General features: G+C 38.0%; 1 protein-coding gene across 5 annotated transcripts in view; it reads left to right on the plus strand.

The window, feature by feature from the left end:
- LOC132141222 (rho guanine nucleotide exchange factor 28-like) overlaps window positions 1–13,600 on the plus strand; it is a 58,170-nt gene that overhangs the window by 29,945 nt on the left and 14,625 nt on the right. Inside the window, exons 10-30 of one of the 5 annotated variants that reach the window (XM_059550546.1) lie at window positions 1,120–1,220; window positions 1,864–2,153; window positions 3,148–3,343; window positions 3,496–3,610; window positions 6,217–6,303; window positions 7,054–7,096; window positions 7,570–7,671; window positions 8,195–8,318; window positions 9,035–9,170; window positions 9,403–9,458; window positions 9,650–9,710; window positions 9,836–9,968; window positions 10,438–10,563; window positions 10,674–10,816; window positions 10,903–11,153; window positions 11,735–11,860; window positions 11,965–12,082; window positions 12,191–12,442; window positions 12,584–12,660; window positions 13,150–13,328; window positions 13,455–13,546. In XM_059550546.1, the coding sequence (XP_059406529.1) occupies window positions 1,120–1,220; window positions 1,864–2,153; window positions 3,148–3,343; window positions 3,496–3,610; window positions 6,217–6,303; window positions 7,054–7,096; window positions 7,570–7,671; window positions 8,195–8,318; window positions 9,035–9,170; window positions 9,403–9,458; window positions 9,650–9,710; window positions 9,836–9,968; window positions 10,438–10,563; window positions 10,674–10,816; window positions 10,903–11,153; window positions 11,735–11,860; window positions 11,965–12,082; window positions 12,191–12,442; window positions 12,584–12,660; window positions 13,150–13,328; window positions 13,455–13,546 (2,808 nt within the window). The remainder of the gene's footprint in view (window positions 1–1,119; window positions 1,221–1,863; window positions 2,154–3,147; window positions 3,344–3,495; window positions 3,611–6,216; window positions 6,304–7,053; window positions 7,097–7,569; window positions 7,672–8,194; window positions 8,319–9,034; window positions 9,171–9,402; window positions 9,459–9,649; window positions 9,711–9,835; window positions 9,969–10,437; window positions 10,564–10,673; window positions 10,817–10,902; window positions 11,154–11,734; window positions 11,861–11,964; window positions 12,083–12,190; window positions 12,443–12,583; window positions 12,661–13,149; window positions 13,329–13,454; window positions 13,547–13,600) is intronic. The other 4 variants (XM_059550547.1, XM_059550549.1, XM_059550548.1 and 1 more) reach the window with 4 other exon arrangements.

Here is a 13,600-nt window from a genome sequence, read left to right on the forward strand (position 1 = left end):
ATGCATCCTTCATTAAGGGGTGCCCCGACAAGTTATCGGAATTCATTTTTACCAAGACACACACATAACTGATTATATGCCAACATATACAGATCTTTCCCTTGAAAATGTAATGTTGGTGTTTTTGTGTTTATTTGACCGTGTCGGTGGAAGTTTTTGTCATGTGAATGGATAGGTGTAAGTTTGTGTTTCTGCACCAGAGCTGTAAATGTTGTTACAATTGTGTGCGTGAGAAAGAAGAAACAGACATTCAGCCTATTTTCTTTACACACTGCAGCACTTTGACTGCATTGGGACCACAAATTTTGTTTGTGTGTGCCCAGAAGATAATTTGTTATTCAACGGTTTCTTCTTCATAGTTAAGGATGTATTAATGGAGCTCTCTGTTATTTAAGTTAGTAGCAGATTCGCTTAAATAATTGCTAACTTTGTTTTATTTCTCATTGCTAATTATTATTTCTTATTCATATTTCTTATCATCTTTATTTTAGTCTTCATTGTCACATTATACTTCAGAAATCATTCTAATATGCTGATTTGGTCTTTGGCCTTTTTTTGAAATATGAAAATCTATAATGTTACACATTTCTTTATTGTCACTTTTGATAAATGTGATGTGTCCTTGCTGAATATGGACAGCAGATGTAATTTAGCTTTGTACCTAATTCTAGGGTGGTTTTTGACTGTCTGTTGTCCCGGTTAAATAACAAATAAATAAAAATAATAAAAGTATTTATTTATTTATAAAAAATAAATAAAAAAAAATTAGTTGGATTTCACTGCAATATAAATGCAGTGTCTATATATAGAGTTAACTGTGCAAAAGCCTTCCTGAAAATGAAACCGAAAATTTAATGGCCATAAAGAGACCATGCTGTTGTGTTATTTTCTGTTTTACTGGTTTCTTCTGCCATCTTGGCATTCAGAGATTATCAAAACACTTGTGCACACACATGCACACAAAAGTTTCCGAACGGAACAAAGGAGGAGGCTGTAAAATGGCAGCTGATATTTACATTATTGTTTTCATCAGCTAACTTTTAAATATCACTGACACTGCATTTCCATCCAGTTGTATTGGCACACACATCAATTTGACAGCGTGTTTTGTTTTGACAGAGAAGCTGTGTTCCTCTCCTGGCTCCTGCACTCCATTTCACCTTCATTCCTCAGACGCTGCTGCCGTCAGACTCACAGCCATGCTCAGAGGCTCCGCTAAGGTCAGACGCCACACATATCGCTGCTCCTACAAATCAGCTCACTCAGTATGCCAGATCTGCAGACACTCAGCTGAAACATTTTTCATCCAAATCCCATCTCCTCCCTTCATTTACTGCCTTTATCCTGTGATTGATCTCTGTGAAAGTCTTAGGGAAAGTCTTTATTTGATTTTGAAACGTTGTGGCCTGAATCTCAAACCACAGCGCTTCTGCTGCCACAAAAGACTTTAGTTTGACATTATTAAAGACATGCTGCTATGTTTTTATGAGGCATCAGGCCTTGTGTGTAAATTCTTAGAACCCTGTGGCAAAAGAACTGTTTTAATTGAGTCTGACTATGTTAAAGGGATAGTTCACTCAAAAATGAAAATCATCATCATTTACTTGGCCTCATGTCCTTCCAAACCTGTATGATTTTATTTCTTCCATTTAACACAGAAGAAGATATTTTGAAAAATGTGCAATGAAAGTCAGTGGGGACCACTAATGTTTTGGACCCCAATGACCTAAAAAATAAAAAAAAATTGTGTGAACTAACCCTGTTACTTCTTGTTGCTTAATACTTCTTCTACTTATATATTTGTATAGTATGTACACATATTGCACATAAACAAATTTTTCTTTGTGTTCTCTTCTGATGTAGGACAGTGACCTCAATAGGAAGTACGCTGTTTCAGGTGTCACAGAGGACAGCTCTGGGACAGATAGTGGTGTGTGGCGAATGTCAGATACGGGGGTCTTGTCACCAGGGACTGTAGATATCCCTCCAGCTGTTAAAAATGATGAAGGGCAGAGAGGACGGCAACATGCTTCTCATTCTTTCTCTCCCACCTCCCCTGCGGGACTGATGCTGGATAGACTCATGCGTGCCACACGACCTGCTGAATTGAAATATAACAGCTCAAGCTCACCTACAGAGTCATGTGACCTAAGGTAAGCATGCTAACATTGATGTTTTGTTCTGACAGTCTGTTAATTTTGACACTGTACACTTTATATACTACCATGCAAACGTTTGGGGTCGGTAAGGTTTTTTTTAGGATTTTGAAAAAAGTATATTATGCTTACCAAAGCTGAATGTATTTGATCATAAATACAGAAAAAAAACACTACTCTTCAAAATACATTTAATTTGCTTAATTTTAGCAGCCATCACTCCAGTGTTCAATGTCACATGATCCTTCAGAAATCATTCTAATGTGCTGATTTGGTGTTCAAGAAACATTTATTTATTATTAGCAATATTGAAAACAGTAAAAAAGTTAAATGCATTCTTGCAAAAAAAAAAAAAGAAATAAAAAAAATACCAACCCTAAACTATTGAATAGTAGTTTATGTCCTTGGCTTATACTTGAAGTAGCCACATCAGGCACATGCCAACATGGATGGGTTGCATGACATGAAAAAATAATTCATACATTCGTTGCAAGTTTACTGACATGTAGAATAAACATGGTTTCTTTTGTGTTGACCACGTGTTTTTGCACAATGAATTCTTGGCTGCCGAGAGCATGGACCCAACAGTCTGATGAATTTCAATGTTTGGAAAACATTTTAAGGACATTTTGTTTACTGTATTGGGCACCACTTTCTTTCTGAAGCAAAAACTTCTGCAGTAGAAGAACTGTGAAATCAGACAAGCAAACAAAAAACAAACCCAGGGCAAACTGACAAGTTACCTGGCCCTGATTTGCTGAATGCATTTGCCTTGTAAAGCAGGAATGCAGTTGTTATGCATAAACCCAGAATCAATTTGAAAAATGTTTCCATGATTTAGAAACATTTGCCTTTTTGTGGGATTTCAGCATAGGAGGAGGAGTGTTTGTGGCACATATAAAATGTATGAATTATTTACAAAGCGCAAGTGCAGCTCATCTTACTCACAGTGGTTGTTGAGAATTTTTAGAAGTCCAATCCTCTCTCTAAGCCCGAGTATGGTGGCCTTGGAAATGGACAGCGAGGAGGACGACGATGATGACATTTTAATGAAGAAGCCCCTCCCCCAGCCACAGCCTGAGGTCAAAAACATCCCAGATGAACGGATTATGTTTAAACCTGCCCCTGATCTTACCTGCACACGTTCTCACTCCGCCTCCTCTGCCTGTAACCCCACCCCTGCAAAGGTATCGCACTTATATTCGCTTTTCTCAACAGTGAGACAAACTGCACAAATACAGATATCTGACTACAGATACTACACGTGATCATCATTACTACATTTTTGAGCACTATGAGATGGAAGCTGAGTGAAAATGTCCATTTTTTCTTTTTTCAGGATATTGAGCAGGGCATCCGTCTTCGTTCATATTCCTACACCTCGCCCAAAATCAGCCTGCTGCCTCCACGATTCAGTAGGGATGCCCACCCTCCACCTACTGACCTCAACCAGGGTCAGATCCTCTTACCTTTCTCCATCCACCTCTCACTTTACTTGCATTATGTCCCAAATGATGTGTGCTTTTGCCAAAGTTAGTGTTACAGGGGCAGATGACAGGAAGTAGAGTCAAATGTGAAAAAAAAAGTTGCTTGGGTAGATTATTCTATTTTTACATACAGGTAATAATAAAACTATATAATCACAGGGCCTAAACAAAAGTCCAGTTAGGGTGCTTTCACATCTCTAGTTCGGTTCATTTGGTCCGAACCAAGGCCAAACAATTATTCATTGTAGCATTTTTCAACTTTTTTTGGTTCCTTTTCACACCACACTGATTGCTTTGGTCCGAATCAGTTGAAATGAACCTAAATGCAGTAACATGACAACATCCACATCACTCATTGGCCATGACGTATTTCCTAAACTGCTTTTCGATTGGTCAGAATTTACGTGCGGGAAAATTCCAGCATAAGAGGAAAAGCCAGAAAACAACACAGAGACAACACAACTATGGAGAGACGACTGCGCGTTTTTTTGGTTTTGTCCCTGGCCATAATCTATTACATTGTTTGTATGCTCCACAATATGCAAACAATACATTTCTAAAATGTAGCGCGGATTGAAAACAACGTTCTAATGCACTGCAAACGGCGAGCGGGAATCGCTCATAACTTCAAGCGGAGGCGTGCATTAATTCTTCTTAACTCTGACATGTTCATGGTCATCAGACCAAATTTCTATGAGGCTCCGCACCTCCTCACTACTCCAAGTTTGTCCACGAGCTGCCATACTAAAGTGCACACTGTCAACAAACACTTCCTCATCCCATAATGCACAGCGCAGCTGATTACGGCAGCTGGTTTAGTCCAAAAATGATCAGTACTTTTTGCAGTTGGGTCAGTTCGAGGTCGGATCACGTTCTCACCACAAACAAATCGCTCCAGAGTTCGTTTGAAAGCATACCGAGACCACCTCTTCAAGCAGGTCTTGGTATGCTTGTTTGGTCCACTTTTGGTGCGCACCCGAGTGCGATTGCCGCTTTCACACCTGCCCAAACGAACCGCACAAAAGGGGGAAACGAACTCTGGGACGATTCAACCGAACTAAGTGAGGCAGGTGTGAAAGCACCCTTAGTCTGAGATCAAATATCAAGTTTCTGAAAACATCTGTTATTTGTTTTTTTTTTTTTTCTCAAGGCTGAGAGTGACTGAGCATAGTCATAACATCTCTTATATTTCCTGTCTAGTCTGTTTTAAGCATGATGAGCTTTTAAGGGATGAAAGGATTTTATACTGACTGAAAACTGAATAATTTCCTTATTTTCTTTTTTTTTGTAGCAAAGATCAGAACATTTATTTATGTATGACCTGTTTGACACTGAATGTAAGCAGTGAATATTTATGTTAGCTCTTACTGGTTAAAGCATTCACAGTGTATTGTGCAGTTAAACAGAATCTAGATCATTTGTGGTTTTTTGTTGTGTTGTTTGTGTTCTGTTCTGTGTAGATTAATTTCCATTTGGATGTAAATCAAGTAAATATTATATTTAATGATGATCAAGTTCACATACACTCCCAATTACAAACACTCCCAATAATGATTTTTTATATTGTCAATGGAAAAGCAGAACACAAAGTGCTGTTATAGTCACGATTCTGCCTTGATTGTGCACTGCTTACATATGCAGTGTGAAACAGGCCTACTTTCTTACTGTGTCATGGATATTAAGCTAAAATTGACAGTATTTCGCTCATGATCTCCTTTTTATCAGATGTTTTATCTTTTTATAAAGGCTGTAACTACAAATTTTAGCCTGTTTGTAATCCCCCTCGGATGATCTACATTCATTAACATCCAGTGAGTCAGAGTATCTCCCAATAATTGCCCGTTTCTGTGGCAGTTAACGATGCTGAATGCCATTCGGCAGCATAAACAAGCATGTTCTATTCTATTCTTCCAAGGCTGTTTAGTAGATTATTAATGTTTATAGGAAAATTCTGAAGATATTCCTTTCTTGTTCTTATGTCTGTAAAATAATTTATGGACACCAACATAATAGCTGTACATAATAACCTCTACACTTGATCATGGGTTGCATTTTGCACTTGATTACTAACAAAAATGTAGTGAACAGACACACACTACTAACAAATATCCTCAAAACCAAGTAGTTAGCTAATGTAGATTGCTTTTTTGGGCATCATCCCTGCTGGAAACACCAATTTAAGATTGTGTTTTTTAGTACATGGTAGGGGGACTAAACCGCTCTGAAGCTTGTTAAGCCGTCATGGATCAGCAATCAATCTTCTACATCCTCTGACCAGCTTCACCCGACGATGAACTTAGAACAGCTAATGACCAGCTATGACCAGTTAACCACCTACCATGTTCCAAAACACAGCTGCACGCTTAAGTTGAATTTTCTAGCAGGGGCAGGCATGTTTGAATGTTTGGTTTTGAGACCGATGATCCAGACATCATTAATAGAGGAGCCAATCATCAAATTTCTGTTGTAACATTTAATAATTTATAAAAATCCTTCCATTCAAAACCAGCACAGTATGTATGTGTAGAATAGTGCCGGGCTGTAGTGAGTGTCATGTCCGCTGTGTCCTGTAGATGGCGCTCTCTCCAGCAGCAGTGGCAGCAGGTCTCTACTACAGGCACTGTCTCTGTCTAAATCTCTGTCTCTGCTCAACCCTGTTAGTAAGTACGGCCACGCCTGCTCGCCTGCTCGCCTGCTCGCCTGCTCACCCGCCTCTTATACCACACGCTGCTTACAACATAGCGCAATACTTCTGCTGCTGAAAGCACTCTGTGTTTAATGTGGGAGAAAGTGATTTCTAAAAATGGATGGGTTTTTGTGTTTGTATTGTGTGTCAGTGTCATTTTATTATTATCTATATAAAATTTCAGTATTTTTTAATTGCCTTTTGTTTTTATATTTTATATTTTATATTTTTTTTATTTATTATTATTATTATTATTATTTATTTTTTTGCTATGTGCTCCTATAAAGTAATTTTTTTAATTTCAGTGATTTTGGTACTTCTACTCAGGTTATTTAAGTATACATTTTCATCTAATATTTATATATTATTTTATGTCAGATTTGTTTAAATGATCTAAAAAATGTTTTGATAGTTTGTTTTTGTTAACGATAACAACACAGGTCTGGTGTGTGTACAGTATGAGTGAAGTTGCAAATCTCCATGGCTTTGCTTGCTGGTTGTGGAAGCCTAATTGCAGTGCGTCTGCCTTCACCCTCAAGGGGTTTCATCATTATTTGATAAGATGTTGCTGGAAAGGAAGGATGGTGTCATCAGTCTGTAGATGAATGTTTATTATGTCTATAAGAAAACCTATTGTAAATTCTCAAAGACGTTTCTTTATGAGTGTTTCAAAAGCCATGTCTTGACAGAAGCAGTCTAAAATATACAGTTCTCTTTTCCACAGAACATCGTGCCTGCAGCACATCAGAGCAGCCTCAAGAGAAAAGGTAATACAGTCCTCTAACAACCTCTCATCTCCTCTGATCCCAATGTTAGGTATTAACCAGAGAATAAAACTGTTGAGAACAACTACATGGATGCCAGGTGACAAGATGCTTTCTGTTGATTTGAAGCACGTGGCACCTTTTTTCAGGTGTTAACCGTTCCAAAGTGAATGCTATTGGATAGTGTTGTTTTTGTTTAATGAGCAAAAATATTAATGTAAATGGAAACATAGATATGAATGCAGTAGTTGGTGACTGCCATACAGTATGTCATATTGCAGCTCATATCATCGTCATCCATATCTTTCAACTTATTTCCCTGCATTGTTTTTTTCTTAATGTTTTTTTTACAGCAAAGCACAATAGCGCCCTCCAGAGACAGTCTGTGTGTGTGTGGAGTGTGGATGCATTACAATGTAAATGTATGTATCTGTTGTGTGTATGAACACTCAGAGTGCTGTACTGTACCTTTATAGGGAGTTAAGGTTTCGTAGACGTGCTCAGTCAGCTGACGATGAGACCAGCGCAGAGCTGGCCAGCTCCCTCCAACACCTCACGCTGTCCGAATTCCTCAAAGAGTATGTCAATACAGAGCCCCAGTAGCCCCAAAACACCAACAACACCCTTGGCATGATCGTCTTAATAACCTAACCAGAATGCACTGTCACCCACGGGCATAAAATCAAATCTAATGCTTCTTAACCTTTGTGAAATAACTCTAAATGATGCTTTCACTTCACGGTGTTGACACTAAAATATGTAATAACACTGTTTGTGTACCTAACTGTGGTCCTTGTCTCACAACTCACCTCCCACCAAGCAAAGATTTCTAATCAAGAATGTTTGAAATGCAGAGAATGTCCGCACTGCTCAGGTGGTATGTCCTAGTTATGGCACAGAGGCTGATGACTAATTATTAATTTTCCTGTTGCCAGGAAAAGAATGCATGACTTAGCCTGAAACAAATGCATTAATGAAACCGCTTCACTGCATCATGGTCTGAAAATGAAAATTGTATTATCATTAAACACTCACTGGCTAGGCATGTGTTTGTGTTTATAATGCACAGGTGATTAATATAAGCGGGCTTTTGTGTTTCAGGATCGAGGAAGAGGAATGGGACAAATATATCATCCCTTCCAAAACCGAGTCAGAAAAATACAAAGTCAGCCGCACATTCAGCTTTATAAAGAGCCGAATGTATAGCACACGCAACAAGAACAAGGTAAACATATGTGTTATGTATACTGTAATTATATTTATACACTGCTTTTAATAATTTTGGAGTGAGGGAGGTAATCAAGGATGACAGTAAAGCTATTTATGATGTAACAAAAGATTTCTATATCAAATAAATGCTGTTATTTTCAACTTTCTAGAAACATTTTTTGAGCACAAAAATAGTATTCATTAAAGTTCATTGAATAATCCTGAAATAAGTGTTGCAGTTTTTACATAAATATTAAACAGCATTGATGATATGAAGAAATATTACGTGGTGGGAAAAATGCATTATAATATTACATATAAGCAATATGTTAAAATATCAAACATTGGTTTATAGTCTTATAATTTCTGTTATACAATACATATTATCTCATACAATTCTTTTTTTCTTCAAAAACTATTTCTTCCCAGGTTTTGCACAAAATATTGTTTAATAGACATTCAAGGTGAATGAAAAAGAAACTGGGGTAAAGAATGATTGTTAGTAACAAAAACAACCAGAGGTGTCTCTTTTAATCATTAAACCTTTTTTTGGCTGTAACTGTTTTACCAGCAGCAAACTCTCCCATGGCCTTTTTTTGTCACACAAGCATGTCAGACTAACTTAACAAGCAGAAAACATGTAGTGATCAAAATGTTGAGTGTAATGTGCAGTCATGGCAGGTGGTGATGTGGACTGTGAGTGATCTAATGGCTTTCTCTCGGTTCTTTAAGGGGAAAGGAAAAGAGAGAGAGACCAAAGACAAGCAGGTCAATGGACACCAGTTCACAGCGGGATCTGTCCTGGGGTCGACACTTTGTGAGATCTGCGGCAAGCCAGCCCTTGGGAAAGAGGTCCTCCACTGCACATGTGAGTTCGTTTAATTTGAAACAGATATTTTAAATAATAAAACTGTCATAGTTGTAACTTTAAAAGATGTACTGTTTCTCGTAAGAAGGAGGTATGTAATGAGTCATTTCATTTTTATCTATTTTTGGAAAATTAGGTCTTGGAAGTCTGCCAGGTGTAGTGTGATAGGTGTTTTTATGTATTATATATTTATGTTGTTTCTTCGGATTTGTTTGTTTCTCTTGACACCTAGACTGTGCAGTGAGTGTCCATAAGGGCTGTAAGGACTCATCTACACCATGCCTGAAGGTGGACTGTGCTTGCGTTAGCACTTCTGTTTTTTTCTCAACATTTAAGTCTGATAGATTGCCTAAGTTTAATATTTAAACTCTGTGATGAGTCTGATTGTTACAAAACAGAACACTGGTAATTAGTGTAACAAACGTGGAAGTAATGTTAAGTTTAAAAAAATTAATTTAATAATACTTTTTTTTTTACAGAAACCTCAAGATAAATCTTCTGTTATGACAGTAAAAAGCAGGACAGCCTCCCTTCCTCAGAGTGAGTTTTACCAGCTTTATAAAACATGTGAAGGAAAATCGGTATAAGCTGTCATATTGAATTTTTTTTATGCAGTTACACTTTTGCCTTGGTTTTGCTCTCACCTTTTTGTCTGTCACCTTTAGATTTTATAGTGCGTGAAAGTTCTTCCTCGTCCTCTCTGATCCCCACCTCTGCCTCTCTTCCTGTGATGACATCACGAGACTCTGCTCCCCTTCCTTGCCCTCTGTCTAGAAGTGTGCCTGCAGTCACAGAAAGGTCCGAAACTCTTACTGTGTTGTATTATTCAACAAAAAGTATCTAGATAAATGAACTGTATATGGTAATGGCCAATAAATGGCCCATGATCTGCACAATCTCAAATATATACCACAAATCAACTCTGCAAATTGAATTATATTTTTTTTGTTTGATACTGTTGTGATATTACATATTTAAAATAATATCAGTTAAAAGGTGCATTTGGTCCAAAGTTAACTGCTGCTTATTTATTTTCAGTTTGACAGTTTCAAACATTATGTATGGATGTTTATGTAGTCTTAACACGCCACAAAAGAATTGAAGCTGACTTTATTTTAGGATTTTATTTCCTCTGTAAATGGTGAATAATTGCTACTTCTTGACTTTAACTGTTTGGATAATCAGTGGGTGCCCGGAGTTTGTATTTGTTGAGTGCTTATGGTTCCTTAGTGTTCTAATTAACATTTATGACATTTTTTCCTGTCAGGCTTAGTGGTAGCCCAGAGGCAGATAGTGATGCCCCCCTGTGGCGGAACCACATCCAACCAGAGGAGCTCCTCCAAACCATGGAGTCCTCAACATCCACTGATTCCTCCCTTATTGAAGGTCAAACAGATGGACTTTTAATGAAGGAAATCGCCAGTGAAATAACTGGTTTTCCTACTCCAAATCAACATACATAAAACAAAACAATTAACAATTTTGTCTGTTCCACATTTCCATAGACTCTGTAGATTCCCCCCTACAGAATGAGCTGGTAATGAATGCTGCTGATTTGGAGGTGGAGTCATGGAGCCTAGCGGTGGAGCCCCAGTTCTGTAAGATGCAAGAAAAACTCATCATCAAGAGACAGGATGTCATTTACGGTCAGCTAAAACTCACTAATAATAGTTTTGTTCAAATAAGTTCTGTACATCATTTGATAATGTTTTGTTCTCTTGGTCTTTCTCAGAGTTCATGCAGACCGAGTTCCACCATGTACAGACGCTCATGATAATGGCGGAGGTCTTCAGGCGGGGAATGCGGGAGGAAGTCGGGCTGGATGTGGACACTATTGGTCGGATTTTCCCTTGCTTAGATGAGCTGCTTCTCCTCCACCGTGACTTCCTGTCAGCGATGAGGGAACGGAGGCAAAGCAGCATTCAGCCCAACAGCAGCAAGAACTACCTCATCCACCGTGTGGGGGACATTTTTCTGCAACAGGTACACAGTTCTAGTTGTTGTATATATGTCTTTATGAGTGCACAATTCAAATTCTGTGTCCTGATCAATTTAATTGTAACATTTTACAATAAGTTAAACTGATCTTGTTGCAGTTAAACTGATCAGTTTGCATTTGTTCATTTTAGTTGCATTTACTATCTATGAGCAATACATTTGCAATAATATTAGTTCATCTTTTTTAATGTTTGTTAATATAACTGTTTGTTCTTAGTTCATGTTAGCTCAGGTGCTGAAATTAACATTAAATACTTTAGACTTTTTTATTGTTAGTTTATATTAACTAATGTAATTAACTCATTTTAACAAGTGAAACCTAATTGCAAGGTATTACCATTTAAGTGGTTGTTATATCATGACCATGACTAAGCAGTTCATCCATTTGGAAAGTTCATGAGAAAAAGTTACAATGCCCATTCCACGAATAATTAATTTTTTGAGTCAAATATCTTTCAGTGAATCAGTTCACAAAACAGGTCTGGATAGCATTTTTTTTATTGGTATTGGTATTATGTATATATAGAGTTCAGTACATCATAGGCGTGTGTCTGTGTTCATTGTAGTTCTCCCATGAGAATGCAGAGAAGATGAAGCAGGTGTATGGCGAGTTTTGCAGTCGTCACACAGACGCGGTCAGTTATTTCAAAGAGCTTCAGCAGCAGAATAAGAGATTTCAGCTCTTCATCAAAGTGAGAGCCAAATCACTCATGACTGTATCATTCGCGTTTTAATGTATTATGGATGCTTTGGGCAGCACTGAATTCCAGCTAATTTGATCTTTTTGGTTCCACAGCAACAGAGTAGCAACTTGTTGGTAAAGAGGCGAGAAATCCCAGAATGCATTTTGTTAGTGACGCAGCGTATTACAAAGTATCCCGTCCTCCTGGAAAGAATACTGCATTATACAGAGGGTATTTTTCCTCACCTACAGTACATAAACACAAAATCACGTCCAAACCCAAACATATACTGTGCGTACACATTTGTTTAGACTCAGTTTCTCTTGTTCTTTGTTTCAGAGGGCACAGAAGAGCATGCTGACCTGTCTCGTGCACTAGTCCTGATCCGAGAGCTGATCTCCGCTGTGGACCAGCGCGTGAGTCAGTATGAGCAGAACCAGAAGCTGAGTGAGGTCCTGGGCCGCATGGAAAACAAGTGCTCGACTAAACTCAAGAGCGGTTACACTTTCCGCAAGCAGGACATCACCAGTGGCAGGGCTCTCCTGCACCAGGGACCGCTGCTCTGGAAGACAGCTACAGGAAGACTGAAAGGTGAGAAAATGAATTGTCACAATATATTACACAGTAGTCCGTAGAAAGGATGTATGAACAGCCATTTGTTCTTGTGATTCTTATCTGGCTCGGTAGATGAAAGATCGGGTTACATTATTTGATTGTTCTGGTCATCCACAGATGTTCTGGCGTTTTTGCTGTCTGATTCATTGGTGTTCCTTCAGGAGAAAGATCAGAAATACATCTTTGCTGCTGTGGTTGGTTTTTGAGATTACTATGCATTTTCATCTTCATAAAGCATACATTACAGTTCAAACGTTTGGGTTAATAAAATATTTTAAACGTTTTTGTAAGAAGTCTTGTAAATAATTTCAAGGTTGCAATTATTTGATTTCAAATAATGGTGCTCTATTATAATATGCTTGAATATTTAATGTATGAATTTTCAGCAGCCATTACTCCAACCTTAAGTGTCACATGATCCTTTAGAAATCCTTCTAATATCCTTATTTACTCAAGAACCATTTCTTAGTATTATCAATGTTGAAATCAGTTGTGCTGCAAGAACCGTTATACTTTTTTTTTTTTAGGATTCAAAAGAAGGCATTATAACTTAACTTAATGACACTAAACTTTTGAGAAATTGTGTAATCATTTTTATGCTAGGAATAGCCTACATTAGATTCTTGAAGTGTTGGGTGAATGATAGTTTGTTTTTGTAAAATTGTTATTCTCTTACTTTCCAGGACCAGAAGCCTCCAGTGATCTCTCTCCAGAAACTGATCGTGCGTGAGGTGGCCAATGAGGAGAGAGGCATGTTTCTGATCAGTGCGTCTTCAGCTGGGCCTGAGATGTATGAAGTACATGCTGCTTCTAAAGATGAACGCAATGCTTGGATGAGACTCATCAGGGAGGCTGTGGAGAGGTGTGTAGTGAAGGAACGGAGCATGTCATACTTGATTCTTATCTATAAGGGCAAAAGGACCGGGAAGCAAATTAGTGTGTGTGGGTAATTGTACAAATTTTAAGTTTAATTTTTTTATTTGCCAAGTTGCCCTGAAGAGGAGGATGAAACTACAAGTGAGTCAGAAGAGGAAAGAAGAGTCACGGAAGCAAAGGTCCAAAAGATCCACAGGATACAAGGTACAACCTACCAGATAGGCTGAACCGATGGATAACAGTTTATAATAGCTGAAA

Source organism: Carassius carassius, chromosome 5 (assembly GCF_963082965.1).
Source record: "Carassius carassius chromosome 5, fCarCar2.1, whole genome shotgun sequence".
Taxonomy (NCBI): domain Eukaryota; kingdom Metazoa; phylum Chordata; class Actinopteri; order Cypriniformes; family Cyprinidae; genus Carassius; species Carassius carassius.